Source organism: Anabrus simplex, chromosome 5, assembly GCF_040414725.1.
Source record: "Anabrus simplex isolate iqAnaSimp1 chromosome 5, ASM4041472v1, whole genome shotgun sequence".
NCBI classification, from domain to species: domain Eukaryota; kingdom Metazoa; phylum Arthropoda; class Insecta; order Orthoptera; family Tettigoniidae; genus Anabrus; species Anabrus simplex.
In genome coordinates, this window is record NC_090269.1 from 351,275,290 (window position 1) to 351,299,999 (window position 24,710).

The 24,710-nt window shown below is 38.4% G+C and overlaps 1 protein-coding gene across 1 annotated transcript in view; it reads right to left on the bottom strand.

Moving 5' to 3' along the window:
- LOC136874532 (receptor-type tyrosine-protein phosphatase kappa) overlaps window positions 1-24,710 on the bottom strand; it is a 381,492-nt gene that overhangs the window by 23,112 nt on the left and 333,670 nt on the right. The window contains exon 22 of the mRNA XM_067148168.2: window positions 532-746. Within this exon, the coding sequence (XP_067004269.2) occupies window positions 532-746 (215 nt within the window). The remainder of the gene's footprint in view (window positions 1-531; window positions 747-24,710) is intronic.

Sequence of the window (24,710 nt, forward strand, 5' to 3'; positions counted from 1 at the left end):
CCTAGCCTCTTCTTAAATAATTTCAAAGAATTTGGATATTTATCGAACACCTCCTTTTGTAAAATATTCAAATCCTTCAACTTCTCTTCGTATAAATTAATATCTGTCCCAATATGTCCTCCTGAATTCCAACTTTATCTTCATATTGTGATCCTTCCTACTTTTAAAAACACCACTCAAACTTATTTGTCTACTAATGTCACTCTCTACCATCTCTCCACTGACAGCTTGAAACATACCATTTAGTTGAGCACCTCGTCCCCTTTCTCCCAAGTCTTCCCAGCCCAAACTTGGTAAAATTTTAGTAATGCTTTTGTCAGAAATCAGCCAGAACAAATATGTTTTCCATATTTCATCTGGAATAACAGGAGGCATTGAGAGGTGAATTTGGACACTGTAGATTTTGGTCATTTCTGAACAACCTTATATTATTAGCTAGTGTCATACTTGATCATCATGATAGTAAAGGTGAAATTACTGATAAATTATTTGTATAATCAATTCCACTATCAGACATTTGATATTACTCACCTTGTCCCCGAGATCTATTTCATTCAGAATGATGACAAGAGAGATTCTTTTTTCCAAAATCATGCGCCAGAAGTCTCCAACTGTCTCTGCCAGAGGGAACTGAGTTGAGATGAATTGATTCTTGGATCTGAAGCCGTCCACACTAACAGCATTTATATAGGCAGATGTGGGATCATTCAAAGTTGCTTGCGTAAGATAGATTTGACCTCTTGGTTCTGTAATAATAACATAAAGGAAATCACAATATAAAACAGTTAATGAACATCATTTAGCTTTAAATACAAAAATAAACTGGCCCTTAATTGCAGGTTGTTGTTGTTGTTGTTATTATTATTATCATTATTATTTTAATCTGCCTGAAATTACTTGTGACCAGGATATTCAGATTACCATACTACAATAAATTTATAATTTAAAAGCCGAAGGAGATGAAGTATGCAAAACAAAAAAGAAGAGATTTGTGATTTGAGACGCATTGAGTGCTTAACATGAGTATGAATGTAAGTGATGTCTCAATATCCTGATGGATTTCTTCAATGCTCAGAAGACAATTACATGGATGATGACATCTTTGCTGATTCTTATGTTTTCTAAAAATTACTGTATTTGTTTTATGTTGCATTAAAAGACAGATATTAATGTAACAATGGGATAGGAAAGGACTCAGAAGGAAGTGACCTTGTTCTTAATTAAGGTATAGCCATAGAATTTGGCTGGTGTGAAAATGGGAAACCAAGGAAAACCATCTTCAGGGCTGTTGACAATGAGGGTATGAACCCATTATCTCCTGAATGCAAGTTCACAGCTAAGTGACTCAAACTGTGTTCTGAGTACTACTTGAAGATTTTTGAGGTGATATTTATTAAGACTAGCTGAAACCTGTCAAGACATGACGGTCAATGGGGTAAATATTTATTGAAGGATTTCCTTACATATGACATTCCTGGTACTTTTATTTTTTTATTTTTACAGTTTTCTTTAGGTAAAGCTGTTGATTCCCATAGGGAACCTGAAATATTTATTCCGAATGAGTAAATTTATAATACCAATATAGTTGGTCCGTTATTGGACATTATAAATTTTGCAGCTAACTCATTCCTGTTTGCCAGCGTTTCGCCCCAGTGTGCTAAGTTGGGCTCATCAGTTGGTAAATAGCACACTTACCAAGATGCATGGCTAATAAATACCGTGGAGGCTACTGCATAGACCACTTGGAGCCACCGGCAGTGCCAATGCACTATGAGAGACTTTGTCTCATTCGTAATAAATATTTCAGGTTTCCTATGGGATTCAACATCTTTATTATCTGATGGCCAAGCAGGCATCAATTTTTGAAAATGAGACAAACTCTCTCATAGTGTATTGGCACTGCCGATGTCTCCAAGCAGCCTACTCAGTGGCCTCGATCTACGTCTATTTTTATTACGGCAGGGAAACGCCACATCTTTAACCTCGTACCCTGCCATGCTAACCAGCATAGTCGGCCTCCCCAAAATGCCAAACCGCATCATTAAATGCGTAGATCTCTCCCTCACAGATGGTGAACTCCTCCGATCTCTAAAAAACAGAGGCGTTCCAGCCTTACAACTCTCCAGAATTCTCGAAGACTTCATCCCAACAGACAGAGTACTAGTACAAATGACCACGGAGTCCGAAGTTCAGAAAGCCCTGAAGTACGGTATCTACATACAAGGATGGCCGCATATAGTGGAACTATGTCCAAAATATATAGAAAACGACTTCGAACCGAAACCGGGTATCCAGCCACCCTTATACATCCCTCCACCACAGACACCGAAACCTCGCACCCAGCCACCTCCCTACACTCCACCACCTCAGCAGCCGTCCTATATATTCACTACTCCTACTACTACCATAACCACCACCATCGCTACCTATCCCACTCTCACCTCACCCAATACTTCCATAACCACCAGTCACGACCCACCCCTCCCCAATTATGATGTCCCCCATCTCCACTTCTCCAACCAGCTCTCCAAACCCAACAGCCCAACTACCCGCTAAGGAAGCAACTACAACTGAAACTATAAGACCAGCAATACCACCACCAGCGCCCGAATCCAATAGAACTTCACCACCACCACCGGAATGCAACTCCAGCTGCGTCATGAGGGGCGTAAATCCAGGAATCCCACTAAACCTCATCAGCCAGGAACTACGCCTCGCCGGACTCCACTTAAAACGAGCATCCAGGATCTATAACGAAGCCGGGCCCACCTTCATGCTGCGACTCCAGCTACAGACAACTGAGGAAGCCCAGCGACTAATCCAGCAGGGGATAAAACTCTTCGGCCGCCACCACCGAGTGGAGTCATCTCGATCTCCCCCGCAACCCTCCTCCCGCCCTACCACTTCTTGCAACCGAGCGCGGCTTCCCAACCCCCAATCCCACCCATCAAACCTACACAACCTTTCCTACCTTCTCCAGGTACTTCTAACATCCCTGCTCAACTTCTCTTCCCTCTACCAACAAATCTTCAACCTTCTTTTCCCAAACTCCCTGCAGTAACCATTTACAACTGTATTATAAGTCATTGTAACTCATTGTAAAACATAATTGTAAACCTATGAAATACAAGTTCAATAAAAAGCAGAGAACAGAACTACACCCCTTAACGCCCCATCTCCACATCACCAAATCAAAGCTTCCCCCCTTTTTATCTCCCAACTCCAGCAATTCCCTAAACCCCACCAAATCTCCTGGCCAGAGAAAAGGCGTAACCTTCTAGGTGGCCCGCCCCTTCCCTTTGGGAAGGGGAATGAAAACATCCCCCTTGGTCCTTGGGTCCTCCACGGTATGCACTGGCCATGCGTCTTGGTAGGTGTGCTATTTACTAACTGATGAGCCCAACTTTGCACACTGGGGTGAAACCAGGAATGAGTTAGCTGGATATATATTTATTTACATAGTTTACGCCCACATTGGAGCACTTAAATCAAATCCAAATACATTTACGTTAACAAAGAATTAACTGAAGATTTAGCTTGCATCATCTTCTTCCTTTCCCAAAACCTCTTCATTCTGGCTGACCTGGCTGCCCTTTCTTCATCACATATGACATATTGTTTGTGTTGTAGTTTTTAATGACAATCTTATTTGTTTGTTCTTGAGAATCCTTTTTTTTTTCTCTATTTTCAATTTGCTTCATTGTAATATTCAGCTCTTCTAAATCATTCTGAACTTCTTTAAACCAATTATTTTTTGTTTTAGTTTTCCAAAAGTAATTAAATAGTTGTTTTATTATCCTATTATCATTTAATCTAGAAAGATGACAGAAAAAGGCAATTCTTCTTTTTCTCATTGTATCTATTATAGATTCACTTTCCCTATAAACCACTGCATTAGGCAATAATCTCCATTGTCCATTCACCTGATGTTTTTTATTAATGATTGTTCTGAGTATCCTTCTGTCAACCTTTTGCAGTGTATCAGTTGTTGCTTTGGTGGTCAATTTAAATAGTGTTTCACAAGCATAAGTCGCTTCAGGTTTAATAATGGAAAAGTAATGTTGAAGTTTAGCATTTATTGAAAGAGATTTTTTCTTGTATGTTGGCCATGTAATTCGTTGTGCTTTTTTTAACTTAAATGTTCTGCTTTCTATTGATGATTTTTCATTGGTGTTCCAATTAAACTTATTCACAATTTTAATTTGTTTGGTATTGGCTAAGGTAATGGTTTGTTAACTGGATAATATATAATGTCCAATAAGTTTTGTTTATGTCGCACTGACACAGGTAGGTCTTATGGGCACAAAGGGATAGGAGATGACTAAAAGTGGGGAAGGAAACGACCGTCACCTTAATTAAGGTACAGCCCCAGCATTTGCCTGGTGTGAAAATGGGGAACAATAGAAAACCATCTTTAGGGCTGCTGACAGTGGAGTACAAACCCACTATCTCCTAAATGCAAGCTGATAGCTACGGGACCCAAACCACACAGCCACTTGCTCGGTGCATTTCTGTACAATAATTTTTGGCACTAATGCAGCTTTAAAATATCGCTCTCTTGACACTGTAACATTTAACTGGCCATGACTGAAATGGCTGAGGTAAACAGAGACCTTCACATCCCTTGAGGTTTATTGATCATGATAAAAAATGCCAAATGAATTGGAAATTGATGCCTATTGAAAGAAAATGGAAGTGTATTATATCGGATGATGTCAAGTCAATTCGAGGGATTAGAGCTCTCTGTCCAGCATTATCTCCACTTATTATTTCCAAATCTAAACAATTTTCATACACACTTCTTACAATTAGACTCTAATCTGGTTCCGTTTAGGAGCCATTGGGAAATGTTCAGATTTCTAAGGAGCATGACTATTGCTCCAATTTTTAGAATAAAAATATTTAGAGGCAAACCATTAATTCCAAGGAAAACAGAATTATATAGGAAAATGAAGTAGCTGGCTTTCATCTTCAGTGTTAATTTTTTAATGCTAGTGTATGGTTTTGAACTAACAGGAATAAGCCCAATGATTTTCAAATTAAGAATAGCAACTTTTGAGAAAATGTTGACATCTTTCGCAGAAGTGAACAAATTGCTATAAATTTATTTTAATCACGTGCATCATGTGCTAAAATTCTGGCTGATAGTTCAATAACATTTGATCAATCACCTTCTACGGGGGGGGGGGGGGGGTGTATTCCCGTTACCAATTTCTTGCAAAAAGTCAGCAAATTCCATTTTTATTTTTTGTGGTTTTGCCCGCATAATTTTATGTATGATATGGTTCATGGTGTGGTTACTGTAGTCATGTCCTAGTTCGTGAACCATGGGCAACGGCTGAGTGGCATAGTAAGTGGTCCTGAGAGTCGGGATACCAGTTGCTATGGAATAGGACTGGGCATCTCCGACATATTCTGAGTCATGGCCCTCCTTGTGCTCAGGCGGCTAGAACTACACAATTCACCAGCGGTCCATAACCCGTTAGAGGAGAGATCCTCACTTGAACTATGTGCAAGGAGGGTAGCATCCTGCTTCATGAATTTACCGAGCTCAGAACATTTTAAGCAAGCCTCGGATCTATCGGAGTAACGGAGCCCCACTCCCATTTGACAGGCGAGGGACTCCTTGGAAACAACTTGGCGAATGAAATGGAATTCGATGGGGAGCTATCAATATTAATGGGGCTTACGGAAGATAAAAATTAGAACTGGCTGTGTCAGCAAAGAGGATGCATCTGGATGTGCTAGGAGTAAGCGATATTCGGGTAAGGGGAGATAACGAGGAAGAGATAGGAGATTATAAAGTGTACTTGACGGGTGTTAGAAAGGGAAGGGCAGAGTCTGGGGTAGGGCTGTTTATCAGGAATACCATTGCACGCAACACAGTTTCTGTTAGGCATGTAAATGAGCGAATGATGTGGGTAGATTTGTCAGTTGGAGGAATTAGGACGAGAATTGTCTCTGTATATTCACCATGTGAGGGTGCAGATGAGGATGAAGTTGACAAGTTTTATGAAGCATTGAGTGACATCATGGTCAGGGTCAATAGCAAGGATAGACTAGTCCTAATGGGTGATTTCAATGCAAGAGTTCGGAATAAAACTGAAGGATACGAAAGGGTGATCGGTAAATGTGGGGAAGATATGGAAGCTAATGGGAATGGGAAGCGTTTGCTGGACTTCTGTGCTAGTATGGGTTTAGCTGTTATGAATACATTCTTCAATCATAAGGCTATTCACCGCTACACATGGAAGGCTAGAGGTACCAGATCCATAATAGACTAAATCTTAACAGACTTTAAATTCAGGAAATCTGTTAGGAATGTACGAGTTTTCCGCAGATTTTTCAATGATACAGACCGCTATCTTATCTGTAGTGAACTAAGTATCTCTGGGCCTAAGGTAGAGAAAGTGAAATCTGTCTGCAAACGAATAAGGGTAGAAAATCTCCAGGACGAGGAAATTAGACAGAAGTACATGGATATGATTAGTGAGAAATTTTGAACAGTGGAAGTGAATGGGTGGCATACAGGGATGCTGTAGTAGAAACAGCAAGGGAATGCCTAGGAACAACTGTGTGTAAATATGGGAAAAGGCGAACATCTTGGTGGAATGATGAAGTGAGAGCAGCTTGTGAACATAAAAAGAAGGCTTATCAGAAATGGCTCCAAACAAGGGCTGAGGCAGACAGGGATTTGTACGTAGATGAAAGAAACACAGCGAAACAAATAGTTGTTGAATCTAAAAAGAAGTCGTGGGAAGATTTTGGTAATAACCTGGAAAAGCTAGGTCAAGCAGCAGGGAAACCTTTCTGGACAGTAATAAAGAATCTTAGGAAGGGAGGGAAAAAGGAAATGAACAGTGTTTTGAGTAATTCAGGTGAACTCATAATATATCCCAGTGAATCACTGGAGAGGTGGAGGGAATATTTTGAACATCTTCTCAATGTAAAAAGAAATCATCCTGGTGGTGATGCGAACAGCCAAGCTCATGGGGAGGAGGAAAATGATGTTGGTGAAATTACACTTGAGGAAGTGGAAAGGATTGTCCAACTCCATTGTCATAAAGCAGCAGGGATAGATGAAATTAGACCTGAAATTGTGAAGTATAGCGGGAAGGCAGGGATGAAATGGCTTCATAGAGTAGTAAAATTAGCATGGAGTGTTGGTAAGGTATTGAAAAGGTACCTACAGATTGGACAAAAGCAGTAATTGCACCCATCTATAAGCAAGGGAACAGGAAAGATTGCAACAACTATCAAGGTATCTCATTGATTAGTATACCAGGCATCTTGGAAGGGAGGGTGTGATCAGTTGTTGAGAGGAAGTTGGATGAAAACCAGTGTGGTTTCAGACCACAGAGAGGCTGTCAGGATCAGATTTTTAGTATGCACCAGGTAATTGAAAAATGCTACAAGAGGAATAAGCAGTTGTGTTTATGTTTCGTGGATCTAGAGAAAGCATATGACAGGGTACCGAGGGAAAAGATGTTCGCTATACTGGGGGACTATGGAATTAAAGGTAGATTATTAAAATCAATCAAAGGCACTTATGTTGACAATTGGGCTTCAGTGAGAATTGATGGTAGAATGAATTCTTGGTTCAGGGTACTTATAGGGGTTAGACAAGGCTGCAATCTTTCACCTTTGCTGTTCGTAATTTACATGGATCATCTGCTGAAAGATATAAAATGGCAGGGAGGGATTCAGTTAGGTGGAAATGTAGTAAGCAGTCTGGCCTATGCTGATGACTTGGTCTTAATGGCAGATTTTGCCGACAGCCTGCAGTCTAATGTCTTGGAACTTGAAAAGAGGTGCAATGAGTATTAGCCTCTCGAAGACTAAATTGATGTCAGTAGGTAAGAAATTCAACAGAATTGAAGGTCAGATTGGTGATACAAAGCTAGAACAGAAACATATCAGATGTAAGGCTTTTCAGGCGTTTGCTCTATTAACCAGCATTTCGTCTTAGGTCCGACACTAGACTCGTCAGATTGGGATACGTTCACCTGCATACACCCAGCATCAGTGGGTAGGGTCTCACACATCCCACTCTAACGAGTCTAGTGTCGGACCTAAGACGAAACACTGGTTAATACAGCAAATGCCTGAAAAGCCTTACATCTGATATGTTTTTGACAAGCTCTATTGGTGAATAATATCTAATTCCCTCCATGGGAATTTAGAATTTTCCAAGCTAGAACAGTAATACCAATATAAATGGTCCGCCACTGGACATACAGGAATGAGTTAGCTGGAAAATTTGTGTGTCCAGTGGAGGACCATTTATATTGGTATTATAAATTTACTCATTCGGAACAAATATTTCGGATTTCCTATGGGAATCAACATCTATCATCAAGCTAGAACAGGTCGATAATTTCAAGTATTTAGGTTGTGTGTTCTCCCAGGATGGTAACATAGTAGGTGAGATTGAATCAAAGTGCCGTAAAGCTAATGCAGTGAGCTCGCAGTTGCGATCAACAGCATTCTGTAAGAAGGAAGTCAGCTCCCACATGAAACTATCTTTAAATCGGTCTGTTTTCAGACCAACTTTGCTCTACGGGAGCGAAAGCTGGGTGGACTCAGGATATCATATTCATAAGTTAGAGGTAACAGACATGAAAGTAGCAAGAATGATTGCTGGTACAAACAGGTGGAAACAATGGCAGGAGGTTACATGGAATGAGGAGATAAAGGGTAATTTAGGAATGAACTCAATGAATGAAGCTGTATGCATAAACCGGCTTTGGTGGTGGGGTCATGTGAGGCGAATGGAGGAGGATAGGTTACCTAGGAGAATAATGGACTCTGTTATGGAGGATAAGAGAAGTAGAGGTAGATCAAGACAACGATGGTTAGACTTGGTTTCTAACGATTTAAAGATAAGAGGTATAGAACTAAATGAGGCCACAACACTATTGTCGCGGCCACCAAATTAGGAAGGTGAGGAAAACTGCGCTGTCGTCAGATATGGGAACGGCGAAGCGACAGATGGTCGAGAAACAGATGTAAGGCTTTTCAGGCGTTTGCTCTATTAACCTGCGTTTCGTCTTAGGTCTGACACTAGACTCATTGGAGTGGGATGTGTCAGACCCTACCCACTGACGCTGGGGTGTATGCAGGTGAACTTATCAAAAGCCCTATATAAGAGGCACAGTCTGATAACTGCATACGGGATATAAATCTCCACAATGAAATTATTGCCTGCCTAGCAATTCCGAATGGATATTCTAAGTTCCCAAGGAGGGAATTAGATATTTATCCACCAATAGAGCATGCCAAAAAACAGTATAAAAGTATAAAAACAGTATAAAAATATTTACGGCGTTCTGCAGACTGTGCTGGTGCGCGCACCCCGAACTGCCTCAGCTAGCGACATTTACATGATCGCTTTCCGGGCAATTTTCCAGGAAAACTACAAGACTTACGGAAATATGTTTCAGATAAAAAATTTAAGTCAGGCGATTTTTTAAATTTTCCCACAGACAAAATTTTATTGGCTGAAGAAATTAAAAATTGGCCGCTTACTGAAAAAAACAGGTTTTTTGACATGCTCTATTGGTGGAAAAATATCTAATTCCCTCCTTGGGAACTTAGAATATCCAGATGGTCGAGAGTTGCTTACCTCCGAGCATGGACTGGCAACACTGATCGTGCAGTGCTGTCTAGTTGAAGCCCATCCACTCCAGGTCACCTTACCCGAGTAATTCCCTGTCATGCAGCTTTTGAGCTCGCACCATAAGTGCAGTTAAAGATGGATAGTGAATGTGTTCACCGTGGTGTTTCTTTGGGTCTATTATCTGAAGAGGATGAAGTAAGTGCAAGAAACGAACAAGAAACTCCTCTGAAGCGTCGTCGGTTGGAAGGGCTTAAGAAGGATTTAGCCAGCCAGACAAAATCCGTAATTGTGAATGTATTGCAATACGTACAGACGTTGGCTGACTCAAATATTTTGCAGACTGTGAACTTCAAGAAAAGCCAAGAATTGACTGCAAAATGTGTAATGTTAGCCTTCGTTCAGTCCAGAAATGTGGTAATGAAGCAAAATATTCACCCTACCATAAAATACTTTCATCTCCAAGGAAAACTTGATAAATTAGTTCACTCTTGAGGCCATAAGGTAGTAAGGTTGCCACCCTACCACTGCCAATACAACCCAATTGAAATAATTTGGGCTCAAGTCAAGAGAGAAGTGGCAGAGAGGAACAAGACATTCAAAATAAAAGACATAGAAAAACTCATGTCAGAAGCCATCGACCGTGCGTATGCTGCAGATTGAGAAAAGTGCTTCAATCGCGCGGAAAATCTTCAAGCAGATGATTGGACTAAGGAAATAATAATGGACGATAGAATGGAGCCATTCATCATCAGTGTAAATGACGACTCGACAGATAGTGAGATGACTGATGACAGTGACTAAGAAATCTTAAGACTGTCTTTTATCTAGAAACTGATTCTTAATTCATTGTAAATAAAGAAAACCTATTCTTTAAGGCAGTTTTTTTAAATATTATTCAGTCCAATATACATTATTCAAGTATTTAAAGTTATCAAGTAATAAAAGTATTTACGGCGTTCTGCAGCCTGTGCTGGTGCGCGCGCCCCTACTGCCTCAGCTAGCGTCATTTACATGATCGCTTTCCGGGCAATTTTCCAGGAAAACTACAAGACTTACGGAAATATGTTTCAGATAAAAAATTTAAGTCAGGCGATTTTTTAAATTTTCCCGCAGACAAAATTTTATTGGCTGAAGAAATTAAAAATTGGCCGCTTACTGAAATTTTCAATACATGATTCTACAGATTTAAATGTACTCATTCAAGATTATAATTTTAATAATTATTTAAAGTGGTTTATGTGGAAAATAGTTATACCACTGAAATCAGCCGTCTTTTCTGAAGCTTGTAGTATAATTTGTTTCGAAACATTGTATGAAGTAACATCAGGAGCTTGAGAGAGAACAACTTGCCTCGTGCTCCGAAATGATCTGTTCAGTTAGACATTTCTTTGCCAGTAGCTACATAACCTTGGCAACAGCGTAATTTCTCTGACCCGCCTAATTTGGTGGCCGTGACAATAGTTGCAAATCAAGGATTGTGGCGACGTTTAGTAAATTCACAGAGGCTTGCAGACTGAATTCTGAAAGGCATAACAGTCCATAATGGCCGGGCTGAGTGGCTCAGATGGTTAAGGCGCTGGCCTTCTAACTCCAACTTGGCAGGTTCAATCCTGGCTCAGTCCGGTTGTATTTGAAGGTGCTCAAATACGACAGCCTCGTGTCGATAGATTTACTGGCACGTAAAAGAACTCCTGCGGGACTAAATTCCGGCACCTCGGCGTCTCCGAAGACCGTAAAAGTAGTTAGTGGGATGTAAAGCAAATAACATTATTATTATTATTATTATTATTATTAGTCTATAATGATAATGTATGTATATAGATGTTGATTCCCATAGGGAACCTGAAATATTTGTCCCAAATAAGCGGCATATTTTGAAGAAGGGTCAGTTATTAATACAATTATAAATAAATGTTTGGCGATTAGCATGTGGCAAAACAGGCAAAGTCTTTATGAAATCTCCCTAAAGAACATTCCTATTCCTTTTGGTGGGAAAATTATTGTTCACCTGAAGTTTCCTTAGTGTTCTTCATTATATCATCCATAACTATGATAAACAGCAGTAAGGAGAGAGCACTGCCCTGCGGGATGCCACTCTTGGTCATGAAACGTGAAGAGTGATCCCTCTGCAACTCGCAAGAGGCTGGTGCAGTCCTTGTCCAACATCAGGACTTTCATTACAAATACTTTAGGCACCTTCCCTTGTGACACCATCATATGCCTTTCCAATATCCAGGCTACTATGATCAAGTGCTTGCCTTCCTCCCAATGCTTTGTCATCTGCATTTTGGCACTGAATATAAGATCTATAGTTGACAAGTTACAATGCCACGCTCCACGAAAACATATTTCTAATTCCTATATCAATGTTTGAAGTGAGCAAATTTCTTTTCTTAAGAAAGCTCTTTCTTACTTGTGCTAATCTGCATTTTATGTTCTCCTTACTTCTGCCATCGTTAGTTATTTTACTACCCAAGTAACAATATTCATCTACTTCCTTTAAGACTTCATTTCCTAGTTTAATATTTCCTGCATCACCTACCTTCATTCGACTGCACTCCATTACTTTTGTTTTGGACTCAATTATTTTCATCTTGTACTCCTTACCCAAGACTTTGTCCATACCATTCAGCAGCTTCTCAAGATCTTCTGCAGTCCCAGATAAAATAACAATATCATCAGCAAATCTCAAGGTTTTTTATTTCCTCTCCTTGGATTGTGATTCAGTTTCCAAATTTCTCTTTGATTTCCTTCACTGCCTGTTCTATGTAAACATTGAAAAGGAAGGGGGACAAACTGCAGCCTTGCCTCACTCATTTCTGGATTGTGGTTTCTTTTTGAAAGTCCTTGATTCTTATTACTGCAGACTGATTTTTATACAGATTGTAGATAATTCTTCGTTCTCGGTATCTGATCCGAATCACCTTCAGAATCTTAAATAGCTTGGTCCAATCAACATTATCGAATGCGTTTTCTAGATCTACGAATGCCATGTATGTGGGCTTGTCCTTCTTGATTCGATCCTCTAAGATCAGACATAAAGTCAGGATTACTTCACGTGTTCCTACATTTCTTCTGAAGCCAAAATGATCTTCTCCCAACTCAGCTTCAACTTGTTTTCCATTCTTCTGTAAATAAGACTTGTTAAAATTTTGCAGGCATGAGATACTAAACTATTGGTGCGATAGTTTTCACACCTGTCAGCACCAGCTTTCTTGGGAATAGGTATAACCACATTCTGCCGAAAATTGGATGGGACTTCTCCTGTCTCGTACATCTTACACACTAAATGGAATAACCTTGCCATGCTGGTTTCTCCTTAGGCAGTCAGTAATTCAGAGGGAATGTCATCAATTCCAGGTGCCTTGTTCCTATTTAGGTCGCTTACAGCTCTGTCAAACTCTGACCTCAAAATTGGGTCTCCCATTTCATCAGCATCACAGCCTCTTCTTGTTCCAGAACCAAATTATCTACATCTTCACCTTGATACAACTGTTGGATATGTTCCTGCCATCTTTCTGCTTTGTCTTCTTTCCCTAGAAGTGGCTTTCCATCTGAGCTCTTAATATTCATACACCTTGATTTCCTTTCTCCAAAGGTTTCCTTGATTTTCCTGTATGCAGCATCTACTTTTCCTAGGACCATACAACCTTCGACATCCTTGCACTTCTCCTTCAGCCAGTCTTCCTTAGCAACCTTGCACTTTCTATCCACTTGATTCTTTAATCGCCTGTATTCTTTTCTGACCTCTTCATTTCTAGCATTCTTGTATTTTTGTCATTCATCAATCAGGTCTAGTATCTCCTGAGTTATCCACTAATTCTTAGTTGAATTTTTCTTCCTTCCTAACTTTTCTTCAGCAGCCCTGCTGACTTCATTTTTCATGACTATCCACTCTTTCTCTATTGCGTTTCCTTCAGCCTTTTCATTTAGCCCTTGTGTTACTTGTTCCTTGAAACAATCCATCACACTCTTTTCTTTAAACTTGTCTAGTTCCCATGTTTCTGCATTCTTTCCTCTCTTCAGTTACTTCAGCTTCAAGTTGTGGTCAGAGTCCACGTCTTCTCCTGGGAAGGTTCTGCAATTCAACACCTGGTTTCTGAATCTCTGCCTAATCTATCATTTAATAAAATATAATTAAAATATATTAAACATAATAATTGAAGGTTTTACAAGAGATAGGTTATGAGTAGATTGGCATATATACGACATATTGTATGAAGTTCCCACATCTTCCTGGTTGGTATTTCTGGTACGTGGAGGTCTTTGAAATCTGCTACTAATAACTGGTAATCACTGTCAAGGCTCTCTCTAGGTATTAATTTGACATATGTTAAGCTTACTCCTTCCTTCATCTGTGATGACAATCTGTTACAGTTTTATGTTATCCATTCCAACTTTATCTCATGACCTCGAGACCAACTCTTTTCTTGAACTAGCTGTTTTTCACCACCAAGCCATTCCTCATGTAGAAGTAAAAGAGATGATCCCCTTCTGTATTCCTTCTGCCATACCTAAGTGCTCCATCATCATATTCTCATACCCAGTATGTCTGCCCCAATCTGTATGTTCAGGTCTCTTATGATGGTGGCTCTATTTTCATGGTTGGCCTTTTCTAGATCATCCGGGAATTAGGCTTTTATCATCCTGGTTGCACCCGGTCTGTGGTGCATACACCTGTACCAATGTTAGCTTTTTCTTCCTTAGATGCACATTTGCCTTTATTATTCCTTCACTGACATAATGGAAATAAAGGACCCCTTCTATATCATTTGCCATGAATCCAAATACATTCCTCATCTCTTTATTGTTATCCTGCTAGTGTAGCTTGTACTCTTTCCTCAACTTCTTCATTACTTTACCATTCCATTTGGCCTCACTCAGTTTCATTATTGCTACTTTTCTCCTTTCAATGAGATCCACTAGTTCTTAACATTTTCCAGTGAATATAAATACAGTATATATATGGTCCTATTTCACGTTATCTGTCTTGTCCAAGATTGAAAATGGCCGCAAAGCCCTGCCTACCATCAGGCTGTAAGCCATCATACCTGGCATAGGTCTGTTGTGCTAGTGTCTTAGCTGAGTATCTTGCATTCTGAGGCTCTTATCTAACTTGAAATCAAATCTGCAAAACTCTCTTATCAGCTCGCTAGGCCTAACGTAATGAAGGTTTTCTTCTGCTGGGGTTAACTCCCTTAGCCTTTAGCAGTCATCTGCCACACCTGCAAGGCAGACACTTTCTGAAGAATTTATGCAGCATCTTCTCTGTTATAAATTTTAGTTTAACTCTGCATACAAAATAGCATTACCGAAACAAATTCAGTTTCAATGCTGATGATTCTGTACCTTAAGGTAATGATTCTAACGTATCCACACAGATGCACACAAGATGCTGTCAGTTGGTACAAAGAATTTTATTCATAAACAGTAGAAGTCTGTTAAAGTGAGAATTCATCATAGTGAAGAATTTATTCGCTATAGCGGATTGTCTTTATATCCGATTTTTGTATAAAAGTTGGAAAAAACCCATACACATTAAAATTTGGTATGAAACGACAATCAGTTTGTTCAAAACTTGCGTTTCCGCAGATGATATCCACACTACGGCTTACTTGTTATTTTTCAAAATTCGATACTACGTAAAAGTGTATGTTTAATTTCATTCTGAAAAAAATATAGTACTGTATCTCTCCGAATCCAAGACGAAACCCACTTTTTCCTTCTAAAAATTTAAATCAGGCTCAGAAAGTATTTTGTAAAATCATATGAATGCCTTTGTAGTACAGTAGGCCTACGCATTTCAGACTATTTTTAGACGCCGAAGATTGACTTTCGTCAAGCCGTAATTTCTTTGCGGCTGCACAATTATTCTTTATTTCCGCGGGTTTAACGGCTATTAACTTATAATTGGCATAATAATACCGAAGAAAACCCGTTGAAAATTTGCCGGCAATACCTATTCCATATGGCTCCACAATACGACGATCCATCAGGAAATTATTCTTGCTATCTATAAAACTGTTACTTTTACTCAGCGTCAGATATAACCGGATACCGCTACACGCATGTCTCGCTTGCCGCCCAGTGATGTATAGGCCTAATCGTGGACATGAAAGTCAACGAACAAGTTTACTGCGCCACGGTATGGCCATTCCGCCCTTGCGATTTTTGTGCACATACCTCACAATTTCATCTTCGACTTTTTTAAAGCGTTCTTCTTGCGGACCACCGAATGCAGTTTTTGTACAGTACACATTTTTTTAGCTCTTTGTCTTCACGCTAATGCCAAATATTGGCTTTAGTTAGGTGTATGCCGTATTTTCTTGCGGCTGCACAATTACTTTACATTTCCGAGTGTTTAATTACCATTAACTTAAAATCGGCATCATAATATCAAAGAGAACCCATTGGAAATTTGCCGGTAACACCTTTTCCACGTATCGTTACAATACGACTATCCATCACGAAAATATTCCTGCTGTCTATAAAACTTAATTTTACTAAGCGTCAAGTACAATACATGCGTTATAACTCTGCCGTTGAGTAGCTGGCCTGTCTAAGAATTCAAAGGCTCGCATGTTTTGATGCCATTCTGCAGATTTGAGAAACGTTTTTGTAGAGGCTAATAGAACGTCATTCTCTCTTCACTATTTCCTGAGATCCAGTGACATTACACACAGGCACTGTACAACCGGTTTACTCATTCAGGACAAATATTTCAGATTCCCTATGAGAATCAACACTATATCGTATAATAAAGAGGCGGTCGTTTGTCAACGAGTTTTGTGTGTGCGTGCAGGGGTGAAAAGAAGCAGCGTAGTTACCATGGTAGTTGCCAGTGGTATCCATTAACTTACTGTTAGGCCGCGAATGCAAGACAACCCTTGAGGTTTCGGATAAGATTCTGAGAGAGAAAAAACGTCGTCTTGCATTCGGAGAAATACGGTATCACTCCAGAGGTTTCTGTGGCAAACACTTCAGTTTTCTTCTTCAAATGGCGTCACCTAACCTAACCATATCATGAAAACATATTTGAAACATGTAGAGAAATGATAACCTCCTTGCTAAAAATTTAGGCTACATGTAAATGGCCTTTCCAAAATTTAACTAGACGTGAGAAGATATGAACTATCCTCTGAAATCAGTGATGTACTCTACTATATCTTGAGGTGTATCACATTCTTACTTAATTTCTGTATGTAACATTGAAATTAAGAGATCGTTTACCTCAGTCTTTATTTTTAACGAGTTAACAACTGCTATTGGCCACGTTATTTAGGCATTTTTTACGAAAACATGTTATCCTCTTTCATTTCGAATTTTCTTTTAGAGAATAGCAATTGACGGGTATTACTAATCGACTCCAACATCGCCTTTGAATGTCGACGAGAGAGCTCGTAAATACACATAGTGAGAATGAGAAAACTACAAGGCCCCACATCGCTGGCTGCGCAGAAGCGTGTGACGGGGGAAGACATGTCCATGCATGTACCGCCATGTTGCGGGCGCTCCTCAGCTTGAAGTGGAGATCGTATGGAATTCATGCTTTAACTTACATTTCGCACACATGAAAACATCTGCCCTATAAAATTAATGACAGCCTACACCAACTACACACAATAAGTAAACATAATATCAAGACTGTGGTAATAAAATATACTTCTGTATAAAAACTGAATAATCTACAGAAATCCCCTAAAAAAACCTTTAGCAGACTGAATAATACTGAAAAATACTACTACTACAAAAATACACTAGCGGTACCTCGAAAATGATCATGTCGCTTGCTATAATATAAGGGTCATGTGTGTAACTGATGTGTTTGAAAATTGTACGTATTGCAAGAAGGCCAGACTCAAAGGACGAGAATCACGTGATAATCTGTCTCTTGAGAAACCTAGGCTCTACAATTTAGCTTAATTGAAAATATGAGGACATGTTGAAAAAGCAGTCTACAACTTAAGATTACATATTGTGAGATAAAAACTGCTTGTCTCTCAGCAAACCGGAGAACACATAAATGAAATATTTACAAACTCCTGTGCTGATAACAATAATCTTCAATAGCAAGAAAAAAGGAAACCTGTGAAATAAAATCTTTCTATGCTTTTTTTTCTGCTTTACGTCGCATTGACTCAGATAGGTCTCCTGGCGACGATGGGACAGGGAAGGTCTAGGAGTGGGAAGGAAGCGGCCGTGGCCTTAATAATCTTTCAATGAAAGGTACATAGCTCATGATTCCTCTCTGATAAGTCATTACAGCAAATTTTACTCAATTGTCTGAACACATTGTTTAAAAACTACATGACTGCAGAAATCTTTCTAAAACAATCGGATACATGTTTTATCATTTTCTGAATATGAAATGCCGGCTCTGCAGTGTAGGGGTAGCGTGTCTACATCTTACCCGCAGGCCCCGGGTTCAATCCCCGGCCAGGTCAGAGATTTGTACCTGGATCTGAGTGCTGGTTCGAGGTTCACTCAGCCTATGTGATTACAATTGAAGAGCTATCTGACAGTGACATAACGGCCGAGAGGATTCGCCTTGCTGATCACATGACCCCTCGTAATCTACAGGCCTTCAGGCTGAGCAGCGGTCGCTTGGTATGCCATGGCCTTTCGGGCCTGTTGTGCCATGGTGTTTGGTTTGGATATGAAATGACGTAATTGGATGAGTAGAAGTTAAATTATCATTTTTGTGTGATTTGGATTTCGGTAAATGATCCCTGACATTCGTTACACTGGTGCTATCTTCTATTGTGTATTTCTTAAAATGAAATGATTGTCTAGGGTTAGTTTGAGTTTCTCTGCGTGGTTTAGGCTTAAGTTTTTTTTGTTTTTGTTTTTACAATTTGCTTTACGTCGCACCGACACGGATAGGTCTTACGGCGATGATGGGATAGGAAAGGAAGATCCCGTGGCCTTAATTAAAGTACAGCCTGGTGTGAAAATGGGAAACCACGGAAAACCATCTTCAGGGCCGCCGACAGTGGGGTTCGAACCCACTATATCCCGAATGTAAGCTCACAGCCGCGCGCCCCTAACCGCATGGCCAATTCGCCCGGTTAGGCTTAAGTAAGAATGTTATCATTTAAGATGTAAAAACCCTCCTCATAATATTATCTTATTAAATATTACTGCTTTTACAAACTCATTCTGAATTAACATTATTTGAGCACATAAAAGTTGAAAGTGCATTCTAATTTTTCCCCAATATGAGCACAATGATTTACACCAGAAAGAAAATAAATTAAACTGAAAGTAAAGCACTTGCAAACAAAAAGATTAATATCATAGTGAACAGTTAACTTGATTAGCGTTTTCTATTGCAGACTAGGATTGACAAGATTGTAATGAGCTTTATTTAGACTTTATAGTGTTGGATTTTTCTGGAATAGCATATTAACAATTGTATTCTTTTATTATAAAGCAAGTGGGAAAAATTGGAAAAATTAAGACATACGATACTAATAAATAATTTTTCAGGTAATTGATAATTCGAAGCAATACCTTACCCTACTATTAAAAGGTTTTATCAAGTTATATCAATAATATGTTACGGATTCTAGGCCCAGGTTCATCAAATTTGTAATAGCGCTACACAGTTTGTATGAAAAATATGTAGTCATTTTTAAAACAGCTGTCTAGTTCTAAACAATTATCCCCGATGAATTGGAAAAAGGCAAACAAGAAAAAGAATCCTAAATATTCTAAATTTCATGTCCATGCGTTCTCTGAATCAGTCATCCTATAACCTGTTTAGTTCTCGATTATGATAAATGAAAGTTATTTCATAACAGTTCAATTCTTACTCACATGTGAAAAGAAATACCAGATCCCTTCTGATGGCAATCAGTACAAATGAAGGCTGCACACGAATTCACTCTCGTGAATATCTTTCTATCCCATAGGTAAGGCCTAACTTTAGGCCTAATATTGCCGATCAATTTAACTACCAAAATGCATCAGCTCCCTCATTCCTTGAAAATATTTGACAATATATTATCATTCCGTCACATATAACACTAAAACAAATCCACTAACAGGCATGATTCAAATCGAAAACACGCAAGGGTCTGTAAACATTACCACGTGCTAGCCATGCAATCGTAGCTGAAGCGCCCATAACATGGCGATGCGCAAAAGTGTTCAATACGTTGAAGGTTGAGTCAAATGTTCCACCTTTACAATACCAAGATTCTTTATTAACTAATTATTTACATAAATTTTTAAATATATCGGGACATGTTTCGTCTAACTTGTAGACATCATCAGCCATAAAAACCTTTGAGAAAAAGCTACAATGACAAGGACAAAGTAACACATTAAAATAATTCAGATGACCGAATATGTCATTTAAAATGGTGAAGAATTCAGAACTTTTCTGAGTACAGCACTTGAGAATACCGTTGACATTAAAATTAAAATTGTCCACATGGGATGATTCAGTAAAAACTTTGCGTTAAAATTCTTCCTTTTTTTGTGCTGTGTTAACATATAATATTATGTTATGTCGTGAAGGCTTGATGATGAATTGCATAATGTTCATTCCAGTAGGACAACAACAATGTGTGAGAAATCCAGCGAGCGGATGTTAAAGCCGTCTTATTGGTATGTTGACATTTCTTGTTGAGAAGTTAGGTGGAATATTTGAACGTGATAACGTAATGTGGAATGTACAGTAGAGGGCTCTAGAACAAAAATAATGGCTGTTGTTAGTATTGAAATAGGCAAGTTTTTGTGTCTTGAGATGTAAAGTAATGAAAGAATGAAAATAAGAAGTGCGGCACATCTGATTACTTACGTTCTTGCCTGTCCGACAGCGACTAGTTCAGTGTGGATGACTGTGGCTGACTAAGAGCGAGCTATGGAGGTCGTGTGTGAAGGGAGCCGGTACGAGGGGAAATTAGGGGAAGGTTGGGATTAGTAGGCGGGGAGCTGTCACGTGGATGCTTGTTAGTGGGTTTGTCAAAGTAAGAACTATTGAGCAATGCCTCAAAAATTACATTCGCTGTTTCTGAAATTTCATTCAAATTGTGAATGGGATTGCATTTATGATCTATATTAATATAGATATTTTCTAAAACATTGAGTAAAGTGCTTTTATTATGAAAATAAAGAATTTTTAAGTCCTGTTCTATAGAAGTGAATGAATGATTGGACTCTGTCATATGAGTGGTCATGGCGGAGTACCTTCTGTGTTTAGCGGCATTGATATGTTCCTTATATCTGACTGAAAAGCCTCTTCCGGTTTGCCCAATGTAGCTCGCGGAACATTGGTTGCACTTTAACTTATATACGCCTGACCTATTATATTTATTCATAGTGTTGTTAATTTTATATTGGTTGTAAAAGAGATTAGTATTATTGTTGACTGTTTTAAAAGCAATATTGATCTTATGCTTCTTGAGGGTATTGATGATATCGTAAATCTTACTATTTGTATAAGTGAAGGTGGCGTATTTGTCTGTTTTTCTTTTTGTTTCTCTAAGCAAAGTTGAACTGGATTTGTTAGTAACTTTATTGATTATCCTGTCAATGAAATGCCGGCTAAATCCATTTTTACTCGCTATTAAGCGGATAAAGTCAAGTTCTTTTTTACGATTAACATTAGATAAAGGGACGTGAAAAGCTCTGTGGATTAAACTATAAAATGTTGCTCTTTTTTGAGATTCCGGATGCATTGAGTCTTGCCGAATAGTATCAATAGTTTGGGTGGGCTTCCTGAATATGGTATAAGAGAATTTGTTAGAGCTGTTGTTAATTGTAACATCTAAGAAGTTTAATGAATTATTGACTTCCGCTTTGGAAGTAAACTTGATCCATGGATCGACTGCATTCAACTGTTCAAGAACAATATTGCCGTTGGAGACGTTATGATCTATTAAAGTAAATGTATCATCAACAAAGCATGTCCAGAATACGATACCTTTAATTTTGTTGAGAATTTTGGAATTTTCCAAGTGGTCTAAATAAATTTCTGCCATTATTCCTGAAGCCGGGGAACCCATAGGAAGACTATCCTGCTTATAAATTTTTCCATTAAAAGTGAAATAGTTGTTGGAAGTTACAAATTCTAAAATATTTAAAAATTCTTCTATTTCTTGTATGCTTAGTTTTCGTGTTTTAGAAAATTGTCCTTGATGATCTTTAAAGTTTTCTTGACCGGTATATTGGAATACATGTTTTTTATGTCAAATGAGTACATTTTTTGCTGTGGCTGTAATTCTAGGTTTTTAGTCAAATTACAAAATTCTATAGAATTCTTGATGGAGTTGGGATTTTGTAAGTTTTGTAAGTCGGGCTGTTCCTGTAGTTAACTATGGGTCTTATGGGAATATCTATTTTGTGGACTTTAGGTAATGCTTTAGCTGTGGGGATACTGGGATTCATATTAATGAGTTTTTGAGAATCATGTTCAGTGAGAATGAAGGACGTTTGTTTCAATAATTGTTTTAAGTTCTTTTGAATATTGTTGGTAGGATCTTTTTTTATCAGTTTAAAAGAATTATTGGAGAAGAAGGTTTCAGTTTTTTGCACGTAAGTTTCTTTGTTCATAATAACTGTGGCATTGCCTTTGTCCGCTTTCGTCACTATTAGATCATTTTCATTAATCTTCTTTTTTAATGAGTCTATGGCTTTTTTGGGAAATAAAGGAGCTATAGATTTGTTGACTTGAATCAAATTAGAAAGTTTTTTAAGAATATTGAGTCTAATTTCTGTTTGGCTGTCAATTGGTAGTTTTTGTATGGCGTTTTTGGTTTCAGCAGTGATAGCAATGGCATCTTTCAATTTAAAGGCAGTAGGCCAATTGAATTTAGGTCCCTTCTCTAAAATTTCGATATCCGAAGCGCTAAGTTGAGTATCAGAAAGATTTATAACCGGGTCATGGAACTTCACGTCTCCCGAGTCGGATTCGTTGACGTGCCTATTGTATGGAAGGAAGTTATTATTGTGACTATTATTACGCAAGAGTGTGTTGTATTTTTTGTCTAGAGTGGCCTGTTTTTTGACAATTACATTCTCTATCTTCGTAAGAGCGAATTTCTGAAAAGAATCCCATTCTAAAAGGGTTAGGGAGGACGAAGCAAACAGATGTGCTTCATATAACTTTGTGTTAAATAAAGATTTTTTCCTGTGTAGAAACTTAATTTCATTTCTAATCCATAATGAATTAGACCTAGACTGGGTTTTTCTGTGCCAGTAAGAACTGTTGTTCTTATTTTGATTGAACTTCAAGAAATTTGGAATGAGTCCACTATGTAAACATTTCTTCAAGAAAGCAATGTCCTTGCCTATTTTTGATAGCTTAATCTTAAAATTCAAGTAGGTGTTAGCTTTGTTAGCCTGGTTGGCATAATCATTACATAAAATAAACTTCATTATAAAGCCCGTATTGTCGTAAGTATACGTTGAAGGTTGAGTCAAATGTTCCACCTTTACAATACCAAGATTCTTTATTAACTAATTATTTACATAAATTTTTAAATATATCGGGACATGTTTCGTCTAACTTGTAGACATCATCAGCCATAAAAACCTTTGAGAAAAAGCTACAATGACAAGGACAAAGTAACACATTAAAATAATTCGGATGACCGAATATGTAATTTAAAATGATGAAGAATTCAGAACTTTTCTGAGTACAGCACTTGAGAATACCGTTGACATTAAAATTAAAATTGTCCACATGGGATGATTCAGTAAAAACGTATACTTACGACAATACGGGCTTTATAATGAAGTTTATTTTACGGAAAGTGTTCAATATTCCGCATAACATCAGCGCGCTCTGTGAGTCTAGATAAGTAACATTAAAGTCTTTGGAAAACTATACACAATTGCTATACCGTACAGAAGATGATCGATCGCATTTTGTAGCAAACGTTTCAGTTTTCTTATTCAAACAGCGTCACCTATCCTAACTTATCTGTATTATACGTATGATGAAAACACACTTCAAGCGCCAGTAGAGAAATGATAACCTTTTGCTATAAATGTTCATAATAGCTTTTCCGTAATTTATCCAGTCGCGATAAAATATAAACTAATCTCTGAAATCAATTATGCACTCTACCATATCTTGAGGTATATCCCATTCTTACTAAATTGCAGTATTTAGCCTTAAAATTAAGCGGTCATTTAGTCAGCCTTTACTTTTAACGAGTTAACAATCGTTCACAATTATTTATTTATTTTCCACCTAGTTGACTATTGAAGTGCGATACGGACCATGAAGCTGATTTTATGTAATTAACAATCGTTATCGGACACGTTATTTATGCATTTATTACGAAATTGTCCTCTTTCATTTCAAATTTTCTTTACGGAACAGCAATCGACGGGTATTACTAATAGACTCTGACATCGCCTTTGAATGTCGACGAGAAAACTCGCTAGTGGACATAGGGAGGAATATAATCACTGGGGTGCATAAATATTGGGAACGGATAAAATCGCGCACGGTTAATCGCTCGTAATAACGGATGCGTAAGTGATAGGTCTCTCGCTGTAATCGAATGACGACACACAGTTTAATATAGGAAATTTCAAGGGACAGAAATATATTGTCGCTATAACGGAGTTCTCGTTATATGCCGTACTCGCTATTGCAGACTTCTACTATTCACAAATTACACACTCACATAACCTTAATCACAGTATCACAATAAAACACTTCACTTCAAGAATATTAACAAACTACCATAATTAAAACAGTTGACAACTGACACCGAATACCACAGAGGTTACACTTCGAACACAGTTGAAAACAGATGACTACCGATCAATTCAACATGGAGACTGCCTTAAGTAGGCATGTCAGCCACATGCTACTAACAATAACTCTCTTCCAATAACTTCCAAACCATAACTTCAGTAACTCAACAGTAACTCGTTCCACAACTCACTTGTCACCGTCAAGATCACCTCCTTATATATGTGCCTGGCCAGGCGTCTAGAAAGTACATTACCAAAAAACTACCTTCTTAAATATTCCAGAGTGTCCCTTTTTTTTTTGCTAGTTGTTTTACGTCGCTTCGACACAGATAGGTCTTACGGCGACGATGGGACAGGAAAGGGCTAGGAG